This window comes from Globicephala melas, chromosome 1 (genome assembly GCF_963455315.2).
Source record: "Globicephala melas chromosome 1, mGloMel1.2, whole genome shotgun sequence".
Lineage (NCBI taxonomy): Eukaryota > Metazoa > Chordata > Mammalia > Artiodactyla > Delphinidae > Globicephala > Globicephala melas.
The window spans coordinates 152,409,625-152,430,096 of record NC_083314.1 but is presented as its reverse complement, the minus strand read 5'-3'; the positions used below and the strand labels follow the sequence as shown (position 1 = coordinate 152,430,096).

General features: G+C 51.2%; 1 protein-coding gene across 5 annotated transcripts in view; it reads left to right on the top strand.

The window, feature by feature from the left end:
• Positions 1-20,472, top strand: part of KDM4A (lysine demethylase 4A) — a 42,729-nt gene that overhangs the window by 9,817 nt on the left and 12,440 nt on the right. For 3 of the 5 annotated variants that reach the window (XM_030866362.2, XM_030866384.2, XM_030866347.3), the window contains 8 exons: positions 1,357-1,406; positions 2,129-2,232; positions 2,638-2,775; positions 3,488-3,738; positions 4,849-5,048; positions 6,340-6,722; positions 15,354-15,474; positions 18,820-19,001. In XM_030866362.2, coding sequence (XP_030722222.1) covers positions 1,357-1,406; positions 2,129-2,232; positions 2,638-2,775; positions 3,488-3,738; positions 4,849-5,048; positions 6,340-6,722; positions 15,354-15,474; positions 18,820-19,001 — 1,429 coding nt within the window. Of the gene's footprint in view, positions 1-1,356; positions 1,407-2,128; positions 2,233-2,637; positions 2,776-3,109; positions 3,739-4,848; positions 5,049-6,339; positions 6,723-15,353; positions 15,475-18,819; positions 19,002-20,472 lie in introns of those variants that run through there. The other 2 variants (XM_060306496.1, XM_030866396.3) reach the window with 2 other exon arrangements.

The window sequence follows — 20,472 nt, the reverse complement described above, 5'->3', positions numbered from 1 at the left end:
AAGGCTCCCCTGGAAGAGGTGACAGCTGAGCCGAGAGCTCGCAGGTGAGGCCGTGGCTGGGTGTGGTGGTGGTGGGTTCGGAAGGCGGACTGAGGGGAGGGTGTCTGGGTGGTTGTAACAACACGTGCAAAGACACTTGAGAGCGAGCACGGTGTCTTGAGTAACTAGAGGAAGGAAGTCCCTTGTGGTTTGCGTGCTGTGTGTGAGGACGGAGGAGTGAGGAGGCCGGAGGGGACACCGTGGCCAGGCCATGGGGAGTCGTGCAGACTGTATCTGTCTCCATTCCTTTCCGGTACCTTCAGTCACATCCTTTCCCAGGACTTTTCTTTTCTTCTGGCAGATGCTTTGCAGTTTCCAGTATTGGAAGGGGGAAAACCCTTTTGAGCCTGTGATTACCCCCTAACTACTGTCCCAGTTCCTTCCTTAGGTGGCTAGACTTCTAGACTCTAGCTTTTGTGTCTTCACCATGTTTACTCTGAAGTTCCCTGAAATTGGACTTTTTGTTCTCAGGTCAAGAGATTTTCTAGTTGCTATATACACTCTTTAGGTCATCTGAAGTGGTTCCTTTAGAGACTTCTGTGCAATGTTGCCTGATGGATCACAGAGTCCTTTAGGTGACAAACATTTTCCTTAGCTCCTCATCTGTTTTGTTGCATAACAGAGCTATTTGGGATGGGAAGGTTTTGTTGTGGAATCATCTTTAGAATGCATTGTAAGTGTAAATCAGACTTACCGTGAGTTCCCGAATATAAAGCTTAACAGTTGTGCAAAAGTTTTAAATAGTCCTCTATGTGTTTTTTATTTTTTCTGTTCAATTTTTAATGAAGGGCAATTCCTATGGTGTCTAGATACGCACGGGGGTGGAGGAGTGAGTGCTTACTGGATAATCGGTACACGGTTGTGGAGACAAAGGGAAATGGGCTCAGCACATAGGGGCCAGGTCTCTGGTAACTGATCCGTTGTCACCTCGTTTCCCATCTTCCTCCCTCTATCCCAGTTAGGCCTTTCAGGCTCTGCCAGGAGCACTTTAATGCCATCCTCCTCCTTTTTTTTTTTTTTTTAACTTTTATTGCATGAACAACATTATAAAGGAGAGCAACATTGAGTGTGTACCCTAAATCCTGGTTCATGATAAATATTCAATAAATGTCTTGTTAAATGAATGAATATAAAAGATAAAATCGCTCACACTTCTGCGTGTGCTCTGCCCTCTGCCCAAACAGTCTAATACTTCATTTCTCCAGATCCCTATCTGGTTCTCGTGGTTGAGAAGTTGAAAAGTCTGATATTTCAAGCTGTCCTGAAAGGGGAGACGAGCCCCTCTGCTCAGCGGCTGATGCTTCTTTGTGTTTGCAGGTACTCCGTCCCGCCTGAGCACGGAAAGCGGCTGGAGCGCCTGGCCAAAGGTACGGGGTCCACTCCGCTTGCTGGGTCAGACCTGCCTGTGAGCTGCGCTCATTGCTCTAAGGTGTCCACTTGCTGTGGTCCTTTCTCAGGCCCACATGTGGGGAGTGAGCCAGACTGCCAGATTGGTTACATATCAGAGCGACTAAAATCAGAGCCTTTTCCCACTTTGTCTTGGGAAGGGACTTAGTAAGTCTTAGACTGTGTTTGCCTCAATTTTATCATGCATGGGTTTATTTGACTAGGGATAGTGTATTGGTCATATTGGGTCTGGTTCTTTGCCAAAAACCCAAATCATCAAGTCAAAGTTGAATTTTATGCTTTGGTTCTTTTAAGTGGACTCCAATAGATTTGTACCTCTACAGAGTCTATTTCACAAGAGCTTGGGTCGTGTGTGCTGTAGTTGTGCTACTAACAAAAGATTGAGGATCCCAGTGAATGGAGAAAGGCTCTAAATTGTTTCAGAGGTCTTTGTGAGAACAGAGGCACCTGGGGCAATCCCCCAAACAGGATTTGATTACCCATGTAACAGCCTACAAAGGAGGCAGCGCAGAGGTTCATTGTGGAACCTTAGGATTGACCTGAAGCTAGAAGAATATGTGGAGATCACATTGGTGATTCATCCTCCTTATCATGTAGATGAGATGCGCGGTGTGAGGTGACTCCAGGGTTACAGAGCCAGCGTGGGGCTGTGTATTAACTGTGCCCGTTTTCAATTAAACAGGCTTTTTCCCGGGCAGTGCTCAAAGCTGTGAGGCTTTTCTCCGCCATAAGATGACCTTGATTTCGCCTTTAATGCTGAAGAAATACGGAATTCCCTTTGACAAGGTGAGCGGATTTCGCACACAGCAGCCCTTGGCTTACGCGGAAACCACCCTTGCTGGCGTGTGTTTCACAGAGGAGCTTTATTCTACTTGATTCTCTGTACCAGGTGTGGGCCAGGGCTAATCTGTATCATCGTTTGATCTCGAAGCATTAAAGGTGGGCTACCCCTTCCTGGTGCCAGAGGAGGGTCAAGCCCCCTTGAACAGTGTCATCTGGAGGAGTCATTACTTATAGTCATGGTGTCTGATGTGTAGAGACTTTGCATGTCACAGAAGACACCAGGTCCCCAGTGGTTTTGTGACCCAGCCCTGGCCACTGAGCTCAGTTGTAGCAGAGCTGGAGCGCAACTTCCCAGGTCTCAAGACGCCTGCCGTTTGCTGCAGCTGCTTCCCGTCTGCTTTTGTTCAGGTGACTCAGGAAGCTGGAGAATTTATGATCACTTTCCCTTACGGGTACCATGCCGGCTTTAACCATGGCTTCAACTGTGCTGAGTCCACTAATTTTGCTACCCGGCGGTGGATCGAGTATGGCAAACAAGCTGTGCTGGTAAGTCCGCTGGGTTTCCTTCACAGTAACCGTGTCTAAAAATGACTGGTTGAGCCAGCCAACCTTCTTAGATACACCGGCTGGTGATTAGAACATTTCTTTGAGCTGCTGGAATTCAGAAGCAGAGTGGCGGGGAATGTGCAAAAGTGCCAGCATCTTGTGTTCACAAAGAATTTTAAAAGATCTGCTCCGATTTGAGTCGTATAAAATGAGGTTTCCGTGCTTGAGTCCATTGAGCATTAAAACTACACTTACACACTGTGCTAATGCTTTCTTTAGCCACTCTGGGATTTCTCTGTTGAGGAGAAATCTTAAGGGCTTCGTTTTACATTAGGGAAGCAGCAGGGCTGGACGTTTGGCTGGGAGTAGACTCGCTCCTGTGGTCCTGGCTTGGATAGACAGCAGAGGGAAGGTGGACGTTGACCATCCAGGGTCTAACGCTGAGCCTCATCTCTAACCGTTCTCCATGCGCCCTAGTTAGCGCCCAGGTTGACTCGCCCCAGTGCCATGTGTCCTCCACCCTTTTTTCCCTGCTTCCTTTCATGTGTGAAGGCTCTGCAAGGATGTTATGCCCTCAGCCTGTAAACCCAAACATTTCAGCCTTAAACTGTCTTGTGTCTTTTCCCATTCGGAGGGAGGAGATGGGAGGAGGGGCTCGGGGGAGGAGCAGGGCAAGTGTCTCACCTGGAGCTCCTCTGGCACCTTGCCACAGTGCTCCTGCAGAAAGGACATGGTGAAGATCTCCATGGACGTGTTTGTGAGGAAGTTCCAGCCAGAAAGGTACAAACTCTGGAAAGCTGGGAAGGACAGCACCGTCATTGACCACACTCTGCCCACGCCAGAAGCGGCCGAGTTTCTCAAGGAGAGTGAACTGGCCCCGAGAGCCCGGAAGGAGGAGGAGTGCCCGGAGGAGGATGACATGGAGGGGGTCGAGGATGGAGAGGAGGGTGACCTGAAGAGGAGGTAACCCTGCAGCCCTCGGGCCCAGCTGCCTGAGGGAGGCGTGTCTGGCAGTTCCTGTAGCCTGCCGAGAGGCTGCTTCTGAGTGGGGTGTTTGAGCACAGCTGAGGGAATGTTTTTTCTTGGTACAGGCCCCAGAATCCTCAATGAGGTGTTCAGGCCCTTCCTCGTGGCTGCCACCCAAGGGTGGTAGCACCGCTACATGGGCCGTAGTCTGCTGGAGCAAGGCTCACATGCGTGCGAGGGCATGGCTCCCTCTGAGCCAGAGAAGCCAGTTTTCTCACTGCCATTTGAGGGCTTTTTAAAAAATTAATTTATTTATTTATTAATTTATTATTATTTTTTTATTTTTGACTGCGTTGGGTCTTTGTTGCTGTGCATGGGCTTTCTCTAGTTGTGGCGAACGGGGGCTACTCTTCGTTGCGGTGCGCAGGCTTCTCATCGCAGTGGCTTCTCTTGTGGAGCATGGGCTCTAGGTGTGCGGGCTTCAGTAGTTGTGGCTCGCCGGCTCTAGAGTACGGGCTCAGTAGTTGTGGCACGTGGGCTCAGTAGTTGTGGCTTGCGGGGCTCTAGAGCGCAGGCTGGGTAGTTGTGGCGCACGGGCTTACTTGCTCCGCGGTATGTGGGATCTTCCCGGACCGGGGCACGAACCCATGTCCCCTGCATTGGTAGGTGGATTCTTAACCACTGCGCCACCAGGGAAGTCCCCATTTGAGGGCTTTTTGAAAAGGAGACAGTAGTGAAGGAAATGAGACTCACAAGGGCAGGGGCCAGGGTCCTCGGTGTCTGAGCCAGAGGATCTGTCCTCAGGAGAGTTTCTCTTGGGCTGTGTGGGGAAGAAAGGAGGAACATTTACCGGGGACCTGCTGTACACCAGGCGCTCTGCCAGGTGCTCAGCACACCTCTTCTTAAGCCTCACGTCAAACCTGTGAAGGGGGTGGTGACATCCCTGTTTGCATTTGATGGAACAGGCTCAGGGAGGTGAGGTCCCCAGTCTCAGGTGGCACCGAAGTGTGAAGCAGGCTCTGGCCGTTGAGTTGGGTTGCGTGGGGAGGTGTTTGTGTAAGCGGATGTATACTGGGGCTCTTAAAAAGTTTGCCCTCCTCCTTGCAGCCTGGCCAAGCACCGTATCGGGACAAAGAGGCACCGAGTTTGTCTTGAAATCCCACAGGAGGTGAGTCAGAGCGAGCTCTTCCCCAGGGAGGAGCTGGGCTCTGGACAGTACGATATGGCGGAGTGCCAGGCTGCCCTTGCTCCTGTGAGGCCCACCCACAGCTCCGTGCGCCAAGTTGAGGACAGTCTCACCTTCCCAGGTGAGTTGGTTATGGTATTTTTCCCCACAGCCCTAATCATTCTTTTCTGTGTTGGACGCCACATCAGTGCGGGGTCACAGATGTGACAAAGGGGAGGCGGGTCTGTGAGCAGATGGTGTGATTGGAGTGTGGGAAGCGCTTTGGTTGGGGTCACCCAGGGCGGCTGAGGAACATGGGGGAAAGGCCCCCGCCCCCGCTCTGCCTGGTGAAGTGCCCGTGAATTAACTCTTGCAGAGTAAGCAGCGATTTTCCAGGCAGACAGACTGGGGGAACATAGAAGGGGCTTTCCGGATAGGAGGAGCAGGGCCCAGGCCCGGAGACGTGCACAAGCATGAGCTGCTTGGGGAGCTGGCAGTGATTTCCTGTGATTTGAACAAGGGGTGGGAAGGGTGGGAGACAGGTGTGTCACAGGAGCGACCTGAGAAATGGGATGAGACGACGTGGGGACTGCCAGCCGCCTGAGCGTTTGCTCATTGGGAGGCTTGAGAGGCCGTTTGTATTTTAGGAGAGGACAGACAGTGTGGTCCAGTACAGTGTTTGAAAGCATTCACTAGGACAGTTGTTGAGGACAGATGTGTTAGGAAGGGGCTTGTATCAGTCTCGGGTCAGGTTTGGAGGATCTCTGCGTTGACAGGACCTTGGAGTGTCTGCTGAGAGCCAGTCAGCACTATGGACTTGGACCCTGGGGCCCTGCTGCCTTCTGTTGAGCCGTCTTTCTAGCCCGGCTTCTCTGGGTCTCTGCTGAGCTGCAGGAGACTTCTGAGGAAGTGACAGCTGCTACTTAACTGAGTGTCTGCTGTGTGCAAGGCTGTGCTCCCACCTTACACGCAGCAATCTTATCTAAGAACCCTGGAGAGAGGTGGTACCGTCCTTAAGTTACAGAGGATGAAACTGGAGGCCCAGAGAGGCTAAGCAGCTCGCCTCAGATCACACAGGGACCCTGTCGGTGGTGGAGTCAGAGTTCAGAGCCAGGCCTCACTTGCTGCCCATGTTCCTTGGTCTTGTCACTCTGCCTTTTTTTTTTTTTTGCGGTACACGGACCTCTCACTGTTATGGCCTCTCCCGTTGCGGAGCACAGGCTCCGGACGCGCAGGCTCAGCGGCCATGGCTCACGGGCCTAGCCACTCCACGGCATGTGGGATCTTCCCGGACCGGGGCGCGAACCCATGTCCCCTGCATCAGCAGGCGGACTCTCAACCACTGCGCCACCAGGGAAGCCCCACTCTGCCTTTCTTGAAGTTCAGAAGCACAAGAGAAAGTGGGCTCCGTCCATTGTGTCTGTGTGTTTCAGATTATTCCGACTCCACCGAAGTCAAATTTGAAGAGCTTAAAAATGTCAAGCTGGAAGAGGAGGAGGAGGAGGAGGAGGAGGATCAGGACCAGGAAGCGGCCGCCTTGGACCTTTCTGTGAATCCAGTTTCTTTTGGGGGTCGCCTCGTCTTCTCAGGCTCCAAAAAGAAGTCATCTTCCAGCCTGGGCTCTGGTTCTTCACGGGATTCTATTTCTTCTGATTCAGAAACCAGTGAGCCTCTGTCCTGCCGAGCCCCAGGGCAAACAGGAGTCCTCACTGTGCACAGCTACGCCAAAGGGGACGACAGGGTCACCGCAGGAGAGTCATGCACGAGGAAGAAAGGGGGCGCCACCAGGAGCATCAACGAGCGGGAGCTGGCCGAGGTGTGGGCGCTGGGTGGGGTGGGGGGCAGGGGGCCTCCTGTGTTGGGGAGGGAGGTGGTTCTGAGGCTGGGCTGCCGCAGAGTCCCAGATGGCAGGAGAGACCCTCAGGATGGACCGCCAGTCTGCAGTTGTGTCAAGCAAAAGCCAGGTGGCAGTGGGTCACCTCAGCTTGTTCTTTGCTCGGAGTTCCTTTCTCTTATCTCTGGGACGGTTGTTCCAAAGAATTGCCTCGCAGCCTCCGTGGCTGCCCTCGGTGGATCTTCAGCTGAGTTGGGTGCATCCTCTGCCCCTCCTGGCCTTAGGGGCCAGGGTTAGAGTGGCAGTGGTTGTAGGGTTTGAGGTTTGGGGTGAGGTGGCCTTTCTTAGCCTGGACTCCCCTGGGAGTTCTCCCTCTACTCCCCTCTTCATTCTTCCCCTCCTAGTATAACACTGCTAACGCAGCATCGTTTTGGAGGCCAGGATGAACTCCAGAGCTGTAACCGTGGACATGTCTGTTCAGGCTTCCTCTCAGGCCACGCAGTTGTCAAAAGCTCTGTCTTTTGTTTGTTCTGTGTAGAAAGGCGTTTGGTGGGTCTGAGTGGGATACAGCAGGGCCACGTTGGGTGCAGCCGACTCAGTCCTGCCCTGAGTGACCTGCTCTCTCCCCAGCCTCGCAGCCTATGGGTAAGTTGCAGCCCAGGCTGGGGGTGGAGTGGGGTCACTGGCAGGTAGTAGAAGTCAGCACAGACTTCCCCGTTCCCTTCCCTTCACCTTTGAAAAATTTATCGTCTAAAAGTTTTTATTAGGAAACATTTTAAAAGTATATGCAGATAGAATACTGTCATGAGCTCCACGTGTGCCCTTGTTATTTCTTCACATTAACAATTGGCTTGTTGGCTTTATCTTTTCTTTGGCTGAAATACTGACACTTAAAATCCTCTAGTTTTTCCAGCGGTGCCTTTCTGTGGTTGGTTTTTCCCCTCGTCTTGAACACCCGATGTCGTTTTTCTTTCTGCCTTTGAATCTCGGGCTCAGTTTCTGTAGACCCCCTTTCTCCATGTGAAGGTCCCCCTTCCCTCTCACACGGCGTGTGGGTATCCACCGTACACCACCGTGCAGCCTTCTCGTTGCCTCTGATCGCCGCTCCCTCCGCCGTCCTGTGGCTGCTTCCACAGGAGAGGGCTCTTCCGCTTGGAAAGCAGAACCCCTTAGGTTCCCTGTGGCCGCATCCCAGCCATCCTTCCCAAAGCTCTGTGCCCTCTTGGGCATCCTGCTGTCTCTGCAGGCCACGCTGTCCTTCTCTTGCCCTGTCCTCCTGACTTGCTTTCCTCCAGCTGCATTCACAACCACAGAAGCCGCTAACAATAGCAAGGACTTACTAGATACTTGAATGCGTTGTTCAGACCACATGTTACTGCTGAAGCAATCTTACCACAGTCAGGTTTTTTGTGGCTTTTTTTTTTTTGGTGGTGGGGGCAATACATGAATAACAGACATCTTTTTTCCTCCCCAATTAGGAACCAGTTAAGTTATGGATACAGGAGGCGGGCACATGGCACTCAGAATGCCACTTCGTTTTTTTTTTTTTTTTTTTAATTAATTTATTTATTTTTGGCTGTGTTGGGTCTTCGTTTCTGTGCGAGGGCTTTCTCTAGTTGCGGTGAGCGGGGGCCACTCTTCATCGCGGTGCGCGGGCCTCTCGCTGTCGCGGCCTCTCTTGTTGCGGAGCACAGGCTCCAGACGCGCAGGCTCAGTAGCTGTGGCGCACGGGCTTAGTTGCTCCGCGGCATGTGGGATCTTCCCAGACCAGGGCTCGAACCCGTGTCCCCTGCATTGGCAGGCAGATTCTCAACCACTGCGCCACCAGGGAAGCCCAGAATGCCACTTTGTTACCGGTTAAAATGGTTGAAGAGAGTGGCTTCTAACCTGTGGCCGAATGGCCCTGCCACTCATTTTACCCTCAATTACAGATGACCCACCTAGTCACAGGTGGCGCTGGACGACTCAGGCCCCTCTCACAGCGGCAGAGAGTTTCCCACTCACCTTCTGTGTGTTGTGCACACAGGAATGCACTCCCTCTGCAGAAGGCAGATGCCAGGAAATGAAAGCCAGGACTCCTCCCGCGGAAATAGGCTGGGAGAGGAGGCTTCTCTCTGACACGCCTCTCTCGTGCAACCCCTGCTCCAGAACCGTAGCGTGTCTTCCTGGTTCTTGTTTGTTTGTGTGTGGACCTCTCAGCTGCAGCCTGATGGTAATAACTTCTCCGCTCGGTCACCTGCCATCTCTCCCACCTCTCCCCTTGACGTGCTGGCGTCCTCTTCGCTTTACTCTGTAATGGTTTGTACGTCTGCTCTGGGCTAGGACTGTGCCTTCAAGGAGTTCATAGTCTAGGCAAATAGATGCGAGCAGGGAATTCTAGTACCTGGTGATGAGCATTGTAGCACAAGTGGAAGAGTTAGCAGCTCGGCCTGGGGTTGGGGTGAGGAGGCAGAGAGACAGCAGGGGAAGGAGCTTAGCGGGAGCATGCTGGGAGGATGGGATGAAATTGGAGCGGAAATCTCGGGGAGGAGAGGGTTCTGTTTGGTGCTGGGGGCTCATGCCAGGGTCAGAGCAGGTCGGGGGTCCACAGTGGTTTTGTTGGTCTCAGGCATATGGGATGAGAAGGCCTTGGGAGGAGCGGGTGGACTGTGTCAGGAGCCGGGTCCTGGAGTTCTGAGGCTCTTTGACTTGAGAGTCGGGGTCGGGGGCAGTGGAAGTTTCCCTGCCATGTGTTTTTGGAGATTGAAGATTTCTATAACACATTTTTTAATACACAAAGATGCCTATGGTATAATACAATGAACCACAAATACTGATCGTCTAGATCTAACAGTTGTCAGTATTTTGCCACATTTGCTTCATCTGTCCTTTTTTTTTCTTCTTTTTCTTTGTGGCTGTGCAACTTGTGGGATCTTAGTTCCCTGACCAGGGATTGAACCTCTGGCGCAGTGAAAGCGCCGAGTCCTACCCACTGAACTGCCAGGGAAGTCCCCATCTGTCCTTATTTTATTTGCTGAAGTATTTTATAGCAAATGCGGACGTCATGTGATTTCTTCCCTACTTCAGTGTGTATCTCTAAAAAATATGGGTGTTTTCTTAATCACCATGCCGTTTTATACCTAACAAAATTACAGAAATTCTCTAGCGTCATCTAATACCCAGTTCACAATCAAATTTCCCCAGTAGTCTAAACAAAATTTATTTTACAGCAGGTTTGTTTGAATCAAGATTTAATTAATCTTACATCTTATGTCTGTTCATTATGTCTCTTAAGTCTGCCTTAATCTAGAGCAGTGCCCCTCTGTCCACCTGCCACTGACTCACTCAAAGAAACTGTCAGTTCTTTTGCCCAGTGAAGCGTTTTTTAAGCTTTGCATTGATGTCTTGGAAGATCATTTTGGAAGGAGTATAAAGGTTTTTGGGGGAAGAAGGAGGCAAAATTAGAAACAGCAGAGGTTCCCTTGAAGATGAAATTATAGATGATTTTCACTTCCTGCATTTATAAATTGTCTGAATACTTTTTATGAATACGTGTTACTTTTATAATCAAATACTGCTCCTTCAGGACAGGAGGAAAAATGGTTTGCAAGAGGGAAATCAGTTGGGAACCTGTACCTTTAGTCTGAGAGGTGGTGAGGACCCGAGCCGTGAGGTGCTGGCAGGGGTGGATGGAGGGGGCTGGGGTAATGACTGCTTGGAAGGTGGGAGCGCGGGGCCGGGGGCTGGTGTGGGGTGAGTGGGAGGACAGTGCAGGGGTGACCTGGAATTCTGGCTCGTGTTACTTACCGGATGGACAGGGGTGTATCGGTGGAGGATGGAGGTGGCAGGAAAAGGGAAGGGGGTTATTTGCGTGTGACTCAGGTGTGAGGTCAGCCTGGGGCATGCTGAGTGCGACCTGCTTGTGAGGTAGGCATTGGAGACGTGCATACACGCCCCTTAGGTGGGTAGTTTTGGGAGTCACCTTCACCTGGAGGGTGTCGGTGGGTGTGGGAGAGTTCGCCCGTGGGGCATGTGGAACATGAAGAACAGTTTTCACAGTGCGGGTGTTGGCAGAGGGCCCGGGAAGGAGAAGGACAAGCAGAAGAGAGCAGCCAGAGGTTCAGGAGCTAGGAGAGGGTCGTGTGTGCAGAGCCGGGGAGGAGAGGGTGGAAGATGGTGGCAGCTGGCCGAGTGGGCCTGTGTTAAAGAGGGGCGATGGGACATAATGAGGGCGGGAGAGGTGGGGAGCTCTGACAGGAGGGGTCTCTAGCAGAGGCGGGCACAGGAGAGGATGGCTGCAGGTGGGTTTTTTATGGTGGTAAAATATACATGACATAAAATACCACTCTAGCCCTTTTTTAGTGTACAGCTCAGGGGCCTTAAGTGCCTTCGTATTTTGTGCAGCCATCAGCAGGCTGCAGGTAGTTTTGAGGTGGGAAGAGGCACTTGTCTGTCCTGGAACAGTCCGGTGCTCATTGGGGCCCAGCTCCTTTTCAAAAGCCAGTATTCCTGGAAACCTCTCGTTGCTTCTCAGCTGCGTCCCTTTCTCCTTCCAGTCCCTCCAGCACTTCGCTCCTTGTCCAAGACGCTGTCTTGGTCTGGGTGCGGTTGTCACAGGCGGGTGAAGGTGCACTTCTAGGAGCCAGGTACTGGGCCACATCCAGCCTCGCCTCTTGAGGCACTGGCGTGGTCCCCGGGGCCTGGCCCAGGAGCCTCTGTAAACGTGGGTGGGCCGAATGGAAGTTTAGCTCCAGTAAGAAGCTGACTTGAGGGTTGATTGATTGGGTGGGATGGCAGACTGACAGTCAAGGCTTGGGCAGAAGCTGAGGCACTCTGCGTGTCCCTGGAGAGGTCTAATAGCATTGTGTCTATATCTGGAAACAGTTGGGTTTTGAAGAACACCCTTGTGGGCCCCCTCCTCTCACTTTGAGCGTCCCACAAGGTGTAATTCGGGCCATCTGCTCTTCAGTTAGCGTGCTGCCGTCTTGTGTCAGGGGCCATGGTAAAAGGGCCCCTGGTGACTGACTGCTGAAGCACCACCGCCTGAGTCTTCACAGCAACGTGTCTGCTGCGGAAGTTCTTGTTAGTTCAGGCTGCTTTGAAAAAGTGAGTTCCCTAAAGAAGGAGAGAGAACACTTGGTTCTTTGTACAGAACAAGCCCCGTCAAGAACATTGACCTTGACCTGGCAACCCACGTGTCGGGGGTAACAGAGAACTCGAGAGAGCCTGGAGCTCCAGCTCTCTTGCCGGCAGCGGCCTGGGAGACCTTGCATGCCATCCCACCCCATCCTCACAAAGAGCTCTGAGGGGCAGTGCTCTTTGCCCCGTTTTATTACTGGCTTGCCACTTGCTCGGGCTCACCTGGCTCAATGGTTGAACGAGGATTTGAACCCAGCTCTTTCTGTTAAATCCTGTGGGAAGTTAGAAATTGGAGTACGTTGCAGGGAAAGGCAGCACTGTGAGGAACTGGAGGAGGAGTATTTAGCCAGAAGAGGGGAAAAAGTGGGAGGATGTTCAAATATTTGAGTAGATCTGACCGCTTTGGTCAGAGGCAGAGTGATGGTAGCAGAAAGGGCAGACTTAGACCCTGGCTGGGTTGTAAGCCCCTTACGGTTAGAAATCCCATATCACCATGTCTGCGTTGCTGCAGCACCAGGCATGGTACGCTGGGCATATCTGCTGGGCTCGCAGGAAGCCCTTTGGTTAAACAGATGTGGACAGAGGCGGCCTCCTCCTTTCCCGAAGCCAAGTTCTGGGGTTCTTGGTCCTGACCCCTCTACCTCCTCCAGTGCTTGCCTGTGAAATGATTCGTCTTCACCTCCTACCCCATATTCATTTTCTGTTGCTGCTTTAACAAGTTACACAAACTTCACAGATTTACCATCTTCTTGTTCTTCAGTTCACAAGTCTGAAATAGGCCTCATGGTGCTAAAGGCAAGATGTCTTCAGGGCTCTGTACCTTTCTGTGGGGAGTCCATTTCCTTGCCCTTTCCAGCGTCCTTGGGGGCACCCGTATTCCTTGGCCATGGCCCTTGCCTTCCACCTTTAAAGGCAGCAACATCTGGCCAAGTCTTGCTCATGTCACCTCACTTTGACAGTGACTCTTCTGCTTCCTTCTTCCATTATTAAGCGCTGTTTGAATACATTGGGCCCGTCCAGATAATCCAGGATGATGGTCACCCGATTAGCAGCCTTAACAGTTCTTTGTCATGTTAACCTAACGTATTCACAGGGATTATTAGGACTCTGCATCTTTGGGGGACAAACTTCTTCAGCCATAAAACCATACTCACAAAGCCCCTATCTTAAAATACAATTGGAGGGAATTTCCTTCTCAAGCTACCATCTCATTCCTTTCCTGGTCTTCGCAAAAATAGTCTGTGTGGTGTGTACTCACTCCCTAGTTCCTTATTGTGTGTCTACTGGAACTTATCTCTGAAAAAGTCCTGGCACCTCCCAGTTGCTGAGTCCCTTGGCCACTGCCTGCTCAGCTCTTCTGTAGTGTTTGGACTGTGGGTTTCCCACTTGAGGGCCCCTTTCCCCCAGCATCTCCTCTTTCTTCTTACTCCTGTCCTGGAAGGCTTGGTCTTCAGTCAATTTATCTTCCACTGATCATCTCATCCATTGCATGATTTAAATTCCGAGCCCGTTGTTGAGGATTCCCAAATCCACAGCTCTTGCTCTGACCTTTCTGAACTCCCAGGCTGAATTTCTTCGTGCCCCCTGGGTATTATATCCAGATGAAGGACCCCCAGGTAGGTGTTGTGTGTACCATACGCAGCACATTTAACTTGGCTAACTTGGCTTGTTACCACTCCCCCCTCATCCACAGGAGCCCTCTTAGTCTCTCTCACCTTGGAGACCCAGGCTGGAAATCCCCACCTTCATTGGTTCCTTTATTCTCATGCCTTTACTTCCTGGTCTCTGCCACATCTCACATTTAGGCCTGTTACCTAGGTGGTCTTCGTAGTAGGGGATGCAAGAAGATTACGGGGATGCAGGAATCAAATAATGGAACTTTATTTTTATCTTAATCCTTTTACAGTCTATTTTTGTTTTAAAGTGTTTTGTTTTAAAGTACATTAGTGTATGTAATTCATCAGTAAGTATACGTGTGTTGGGGTGCATATCCCTACATTTTTTATTTTCCTGGTAACACTGTCAGATAAATTTGGTATTTCCAGTTTGTTTTAGACAAAGAACCCCTTCTTTAAGTGACCTCTTATTCATTTAAAAAATGTAGATCAAAAGCAGGGCTGTTGTGGTTGGAACGGAGCCCTGCCTGTTCACTCTGATGGAGGCTTTCTCAGGCCTCTTGATGTGCATTTTGGAAACTGCTGCTTTAGGCTGTTGGTGTAGTTCAGGGCTGATTAAAGTCTGTGCTTGTGTTAGCCTTTCGTGGACCTCCTTGGTAGGAGACCCCTACCATCCTCACTCCTCCACCACATGGCACGCTGCCGTGAGCATCGTCACTCACGTAAGCAGGGAGCACATCCTAGCGGTACCATCTCTTCACACCTTCCTTCCCTGGGCAGACCTTCCGACTCAGTAGGGTCTCGGTAAATATCTGTTGAATGAATAGGCAAATAGACCCTCAATTTATGTTTAGAAGAGCGGGCTCTGTGATTTGCTCAGCATTTGGTTTTTCTTGACATTCCAAGTGTGGGCCTTAAGTCCTGGGGTTCTGTGTAGTTGCACGTGGAGTCTGCAGGCCCAGTGTCCCTTCTCCAAGGTGGCATCGCAGTGCTGACACTTCTCTGCAGCACTCTAAGGCATTGGTTTTGGTCACGGTTGCAAAGTGGCCCTCTTCCAGGCCTCATTTCTTTGCTCAGTGGGTTTTGCTATAACCCGTGTCTCCTAATGTCAGCATAACCAAGTGTTAAATATGTTGGTTAGAAGGAAGCTCTGATGTGGTATTACTGGTTCAGTCCTGTACACCTTAAACCTAATTACATTTGCTCTGACATTATGTAAATGCAGTGTTAAATCAACCTTTCCTTCTGCAGTGGGCCAGAGTTTCAGAGGCGCTCTGTGTCCTGGCCGACGTTCTTCCCTGGAGAAGAGGATCAAAGAGTATCAGCTAGAGCTGAGGTCCTGACAGTGCCTGAGGAGACGTGGCCTACTTTCTTTTTAATGGGTCCGCTCTTCTTCACCCCTTTGAATGAGGGGTGCTCTGGCCTTTCAAACCTGTTTGGCCCAGCTGCCTGATACTTTGTAACGGGTGCTACTGGCCTCCTGGTCCAAGGAAAGGGGCCTCTGGGGCTCTCAGACGTGGACACATGTCAGTGAGCTGAAGGAAGGGGCTCTCCTTTAGAGCTGGAGTAGGTTTATTTTTGGTACATTTGTTTCAGCCTGCTTCTGAGAAGGCCGGGACCCACACTGACTAGGCACAAATTTTGCCCTAAACGGTTTATATAATCCTGGTTTACACTGGTTTGCATGACACTGTCGTTTTGGCTTTTTCTAAGTCGGGTGTTTTCCATGTCGGGTTTTACATTTCTCTGTGTCTCTCTGCCCCGCTCTTTCCCTTGGTTTTTTTTTTTTTTTCCCCTTGATTTTTATTGTAAGACTAACTTCTGCTGTATCCCGAAGTGGAGGCAAGACCAACTTGATTCCTTCTTGTGGTTTGTCCAGGTTGCGGATGAATACATGTTTTCTCTGGAGGAGAGTAAGAAGTCCAAGGGCCGTCGTCAGCCCTTAAGCAAGCTCCCCCGCCACCACCCGCTCGTGTTGCAGGATTGCGTCAGCGATGATGGTAAGTGTTGTTTTCACTCTTCACCAGAGGAAAGCCGCTCTCACTGCATCAGGACCTCCTCCGACAGGACCTCAGGGGGCCAAGCTGAGGGCCAGGGCTGGGCCTGTGGCTTAGCTCTTCTCCCAGATACTCCATAAAGAGGGTAGGATTTCAGGTTATGGGATTTAGAATCAGGTTTCATTATACGTTTGAGTGTCTTGGAATGTGCCTAATACGGGATAATTGGATGCAAGTTCTTCCCTCTTTGAGGAGGTCCAAGGCTGATTTTTCAGGATAGCAGGTTCTGTAACTGATGCCAAGCCCTGTGCTGAATGTGTGGTGACAAATATAACTGAGATGTGCCCATGCCCTCAGGAAGCTCACAGGGTAATGCACTGATCTAAAGGGAGGAGATGTTAATCCAGGCAGACTGGGCAGTGCCAGTAACCATGGCAAAGACAAGCAGGAAGTTATACTCAGAGGAACCAGCTTTCTGCGGCTGGCGTTACAGGGCCAGGCCAGGGTGGGATGGGCAGAGGAGGAGGAGTGAGGTGGTCGTGAGCCAGAGAGCTTTGCCCATGGGCGTTCCGAGCCCTGCAAGTGTTTTAAGCAGAGCGGTGATGCAGTTGGATTTGCATTAGAAAGATTGTTCCTAGACTTCCCTGGTGGTGCAGTGGTAAAGAATCCACCTGCCAATGCAGGGGACACGGGTTCGAGCCCTGGTCTGGGAAGATCCCACATGCCGCGGAGCAGCTAAGCCCGTGCGCCACAACTACTGAGCCTGTGCTCTAGAGCCCGCGAGCCGCAACTACTGAAGCCTGTGTGCCACAACTACTGAAGCCTGCGTGCCACAACTACTGAAGCCTGCATGCCACAACTACTGAAGCCTGCGTACCACAACTACTGAAGCCCGTGCACCTAGAGCCCATGCTCTGCAATAAGAGAAGCCACCGCAATGAGAAGCCCACGCACCGCAACGAAGAGTAGCCCCAGCTCACCGCAACTAGAGAAAACCCACGCACAGCAATGAAGACCCAACATAGCCAAAAATAAATAATAAATTAATTAATTAATTTAAAAAAAAGATTTTTCCTAGGGATTGCATCTTAGGAGCAGAGGGCTTTTGTCATGGCCTCTGTGAGATATGAGGGTCTGAACTAGGACAGTGGAAGTAGGGGTGGGGGAGGGGAAGTGGTGAACCTGTTGGGAGGATAAAGTCCACTGGATTTGGCAACCTGACGTGGAGCTGTGAGGGTGGTAGGAAGAGGAAGCCTGAGCTGAGTGCCTCCCTGGGTTCTAGCGTTGCTTGGGGTGTGTGGAGGTGGTATTTGTTATCTCTATAAATGCGGCTGCTAGGGAAGAGGGCACAGAGGCAGGGGTTAGGAAAACTGAGGAAGAGGAGCCTGTGAAGGAGACAGAGGGGAGTAGGCAGGGATGCAGAGGAGAACTGGAGCTCAGGGAGTGATCGCCATCAGCGCAGTGTGGTCTCCTGTGCTGCCCGCAGCCCACAGACCCCGTAAGATCCGCCAGTGACCAGGCCCCTTTTTACTGCTGCCTGATGCCCAGCCTCCTCCTACCCTGTCCTGTCCTTGCCTGCGCCCATGGAAAGCCCAGAGTCTCATCAGCCCTTCCTCTGCTCCACAAACCTCACGTTCCCTTTCTGATCTGATGTCGATGCCCATCTCTACTGTTTTCCTTGGTAGAAAGATCATGATAAGCTTGGTGGGAAAGCCTCTTCAGACCTTGTAGCCAGAAGCAGGCAGACTTCCATGCAGAGTCTTCGAAGCCCTCTGGGGTCTTCCTCTAGCCCCTGTGGGGGTCTCAGGTCCTCTGGGTCGCAGCAGCCTAGCTTCTTGATTTCTCCCCAATGCGCTAAAGCAGTGTAGACTGTGGAAAACTGGGGAAGCGGAAAAAGTTACAAAGAGGACAGCAAGATTACCCCACAGAGATGACTACTGTGAATACTTTAATGTGTTAATCTTCCTGACTGTCCTCGTCAGATGTTAAATTATGTCCATGTATGTCTTTGTATAATAACGTGAGATCATAATATACCTCTCTCAAACTTTTTATGATTAAAAAATTTCAAACCTGGAAAAGTTGAAACAGTAAGAATACTGTGTCGCTTCCAGTATTCAACAGCTGTTGCCATTTTGCCATAATCACTTGTCTCTCCCTGTGCGTTGCTTATGTACGAACAAGTACATGCATATTTGCTGTATCGTTTGAAAGTCAGCTGTAGGCGTCAAGTCACTTCACTTAAAGTGCACCGATAGGCATCTCCTAAGGAGGACTGTCTCCTATATAAAATCCACTGTCATAACACCTTGGAAAGTGAGCAGTAACTTCATAATGTCCTCTGATTCTCAGTCCATATTCGTCTTTCCCTGCTCATTCTAAAAATGTGTTTTTATAGCTTTTCCCCTTTAAACCAGTATGAACCGAACTAGGGTCACGCACTGCATTTGAAAGTTTCTTTAGTCTCTTAGTCTCACACACCCCTCTCTCCACTGAAAACATTTTTTCTCAGTTGAGGCATAACATATTCAGTGCAGTACATATGCCTTAACTGTATAGCTCAATGAAGTTTTATCTATGTAAACTGTAAAATTTTGATTCCTGCAGTTTTTATTTAACATAGTGAACATTTTCATCATTCGTTCAATATTCACACGTAGGACGATTCTTGGCCACTTTTGGTTTTATAAGCGGAGCAGATGTCAGTGTGGTAGGTTTTCTGTTGTGATTGTGAGCGGTCCGTTTCTGTTTCTTCCCTCCTGTCTCGATCACTCTTGTTCTGGCCAGGATGCAGAAAATATCTGTGCTTGGATTTTGGCACCACGGCTCCTGGCTAGGCCTGATTGACGGGGCTTACAGGGGTTGATTTTAATTGTCTGCGTCGGCCTAGATATGCTATGGTACCCTTCACCGAGGTCACATGCACTGGCAGCTGCCAGATCCCTTTGGATTGAACATGACTGAAGGCGGAGCAGATAACTGTTTATTTGCACTGAGCTTGGCTTGCAAGGATAATAAATGGGTATAAATGGGATAAATGGGTATCTTCCGTAGGTATGTTCCAGAGCTTTCCTTGGGCTACTCAGCGTAGGACTCCAGGGTCTCTTGGAAAGTACGCCTGTCTGGGAAGGAGTGAGAAGGTCATTGCAGGGCTCCCCACAGCATCATCCAAGTACTGAAGGAGTCTTTTGCAGATCGCCTCTGCCCTTTGCCTTTGTCACCCATAGGATCTTGGGTTAGTCCAAACCTGGGGCCAGAACCCTGGGCTGAGCTCGTCGGCTCTCCGGGCAGAGCCATAGTTGTGCAGGGCTGGTGCTGACTGACTCACACCCCTGCTTCTTCCTCTAGATGTATCAGAACAGGGGACCCTCGAGGAGGAGGCTGAGGAGACGGAGGCCTGGGCCAAGCCCCTGAGCCAGCTGTGGCAGAACCGCCCTCCAAACTTTGAGGCCGAAAAGGAATTCAACGAGGCCATGGCCCAGCAGGCCCCTCATTGCGCCGTCTGCATGATCTTTCAGACTTACCATCAGGTAAGCCCACCACGTCCCCTCTGTTTACCCAGGACCAGCGCTCAGAGGAAAGCTAGGTTTAATGGTGGGGACATAGCTTGGGAAAGGCATGTTTTCCTAGTGTCTTCTGCCCCATCCACGTGTTGGAAAGGCTTCACCAGGCAGAATGCCATGCAGCAATGCGGGTGTTCCCTTGAGAATGCTTTGGGGAAGAGCTGAGGGTGTGGCTTAGGCTCTGGGGGATTCCCTGCTGCCCTTGGCACTCACACTGTTTGCTGAGGAATCTGCTCTGTTGTTATTCTAGTCAGTGATGATTCCTTCCAGGTGGTTTGTTGACCTTGCCAGTCAGTCTGGAGAGCAGGGGATTTCTTTAAATCATTCTGAATGTCAGGTGAAGAGCCAGTTCCTCCAGTGTTGTCTCTTCTTTCCCTTCCCATTGCCACCTCGGATGTTGGCAGTAGCGGAAGGGAATTTGGGAGGTGTAGGAGCAGAGGGCCTGCAGGAGGGAGGGGGATGGGAAAGCACCCTGGCTGAGCTTAGCCGTGCCCCTCCCACTCCTGGGGCATTTGATGGCTCCACCGTCATGGGTCTCTTTGGGTCCAGCTCTAGGGGGCCAGGAAGGCACCCACAAGTCACATGTGCCAGATGACCAGGTCAGTCTCAGCTGGGACCTACACAGGGTGGCATGTAGAGAACCAGTCCCCTGATGGTGGTTAGAGTAGCATGGCTGCCACTGAGCCTGGCAGGGCCCCAGGTTCATGTTTGCCAAAGAGTGAAACTTCAGACCAGAGTACTTTTCAGTTAGTAACTCGTTCCTTCTTTCCATTGACCAAAAACAAACCCAAAAGATCTCAGTGTGCCCTTGCCTGTGAGGGAAGCAGGCAGATGGCCAGGCTGTACTGCCAGTAGATCTGCTGAGAGGGGCTCAGAGTTTCATGAATGGCATAGGCTTGGGGGGGTGACATGTTTCTGGGCCCCGTCCTTGGAACGGAGGTGATGGTACCATCCAGCGGCAGAAGCGGCAGATTCTTGCAGTCAGGCTGTTTGCCAAGGGAAGTACATGGACATAATGTTCTTCCCAAGGGGGCCCCAAGCCAGGAGTGGCTCTCGGGGCTCCAGCCACGTGACAGTGCTGCAGCTCAGGTGACTGCTGACATGGGCCCCGAGAGGAAATCAGTGCTGGCCCACGGAAGCACCTGCTCTGCGTCCTCTCCCTGGGTGGGGCCCCCATGCCATGCATCGCAGAGGGGAGCCGCCAAGAGCAGCCTCACCAGCCTCTCAGTGCATTTTATTACCACTTGGTTTGGGAAGATTGAAATCCCAGTTGCCTCTTACCTCGCTTCCTTTTCTCACTTGTCCCCGGGGGCCTTTGTTTGATGCTGCTGTGAGAAATCGAATTGGAGTCATTGGCGGTAACTTCAGTTAGCGGCCCTGGGATAATGGCTGTGCACCCGGGAGCCTAGCGGGGGCCCTGTCAGGAAGAGAGCAGCCT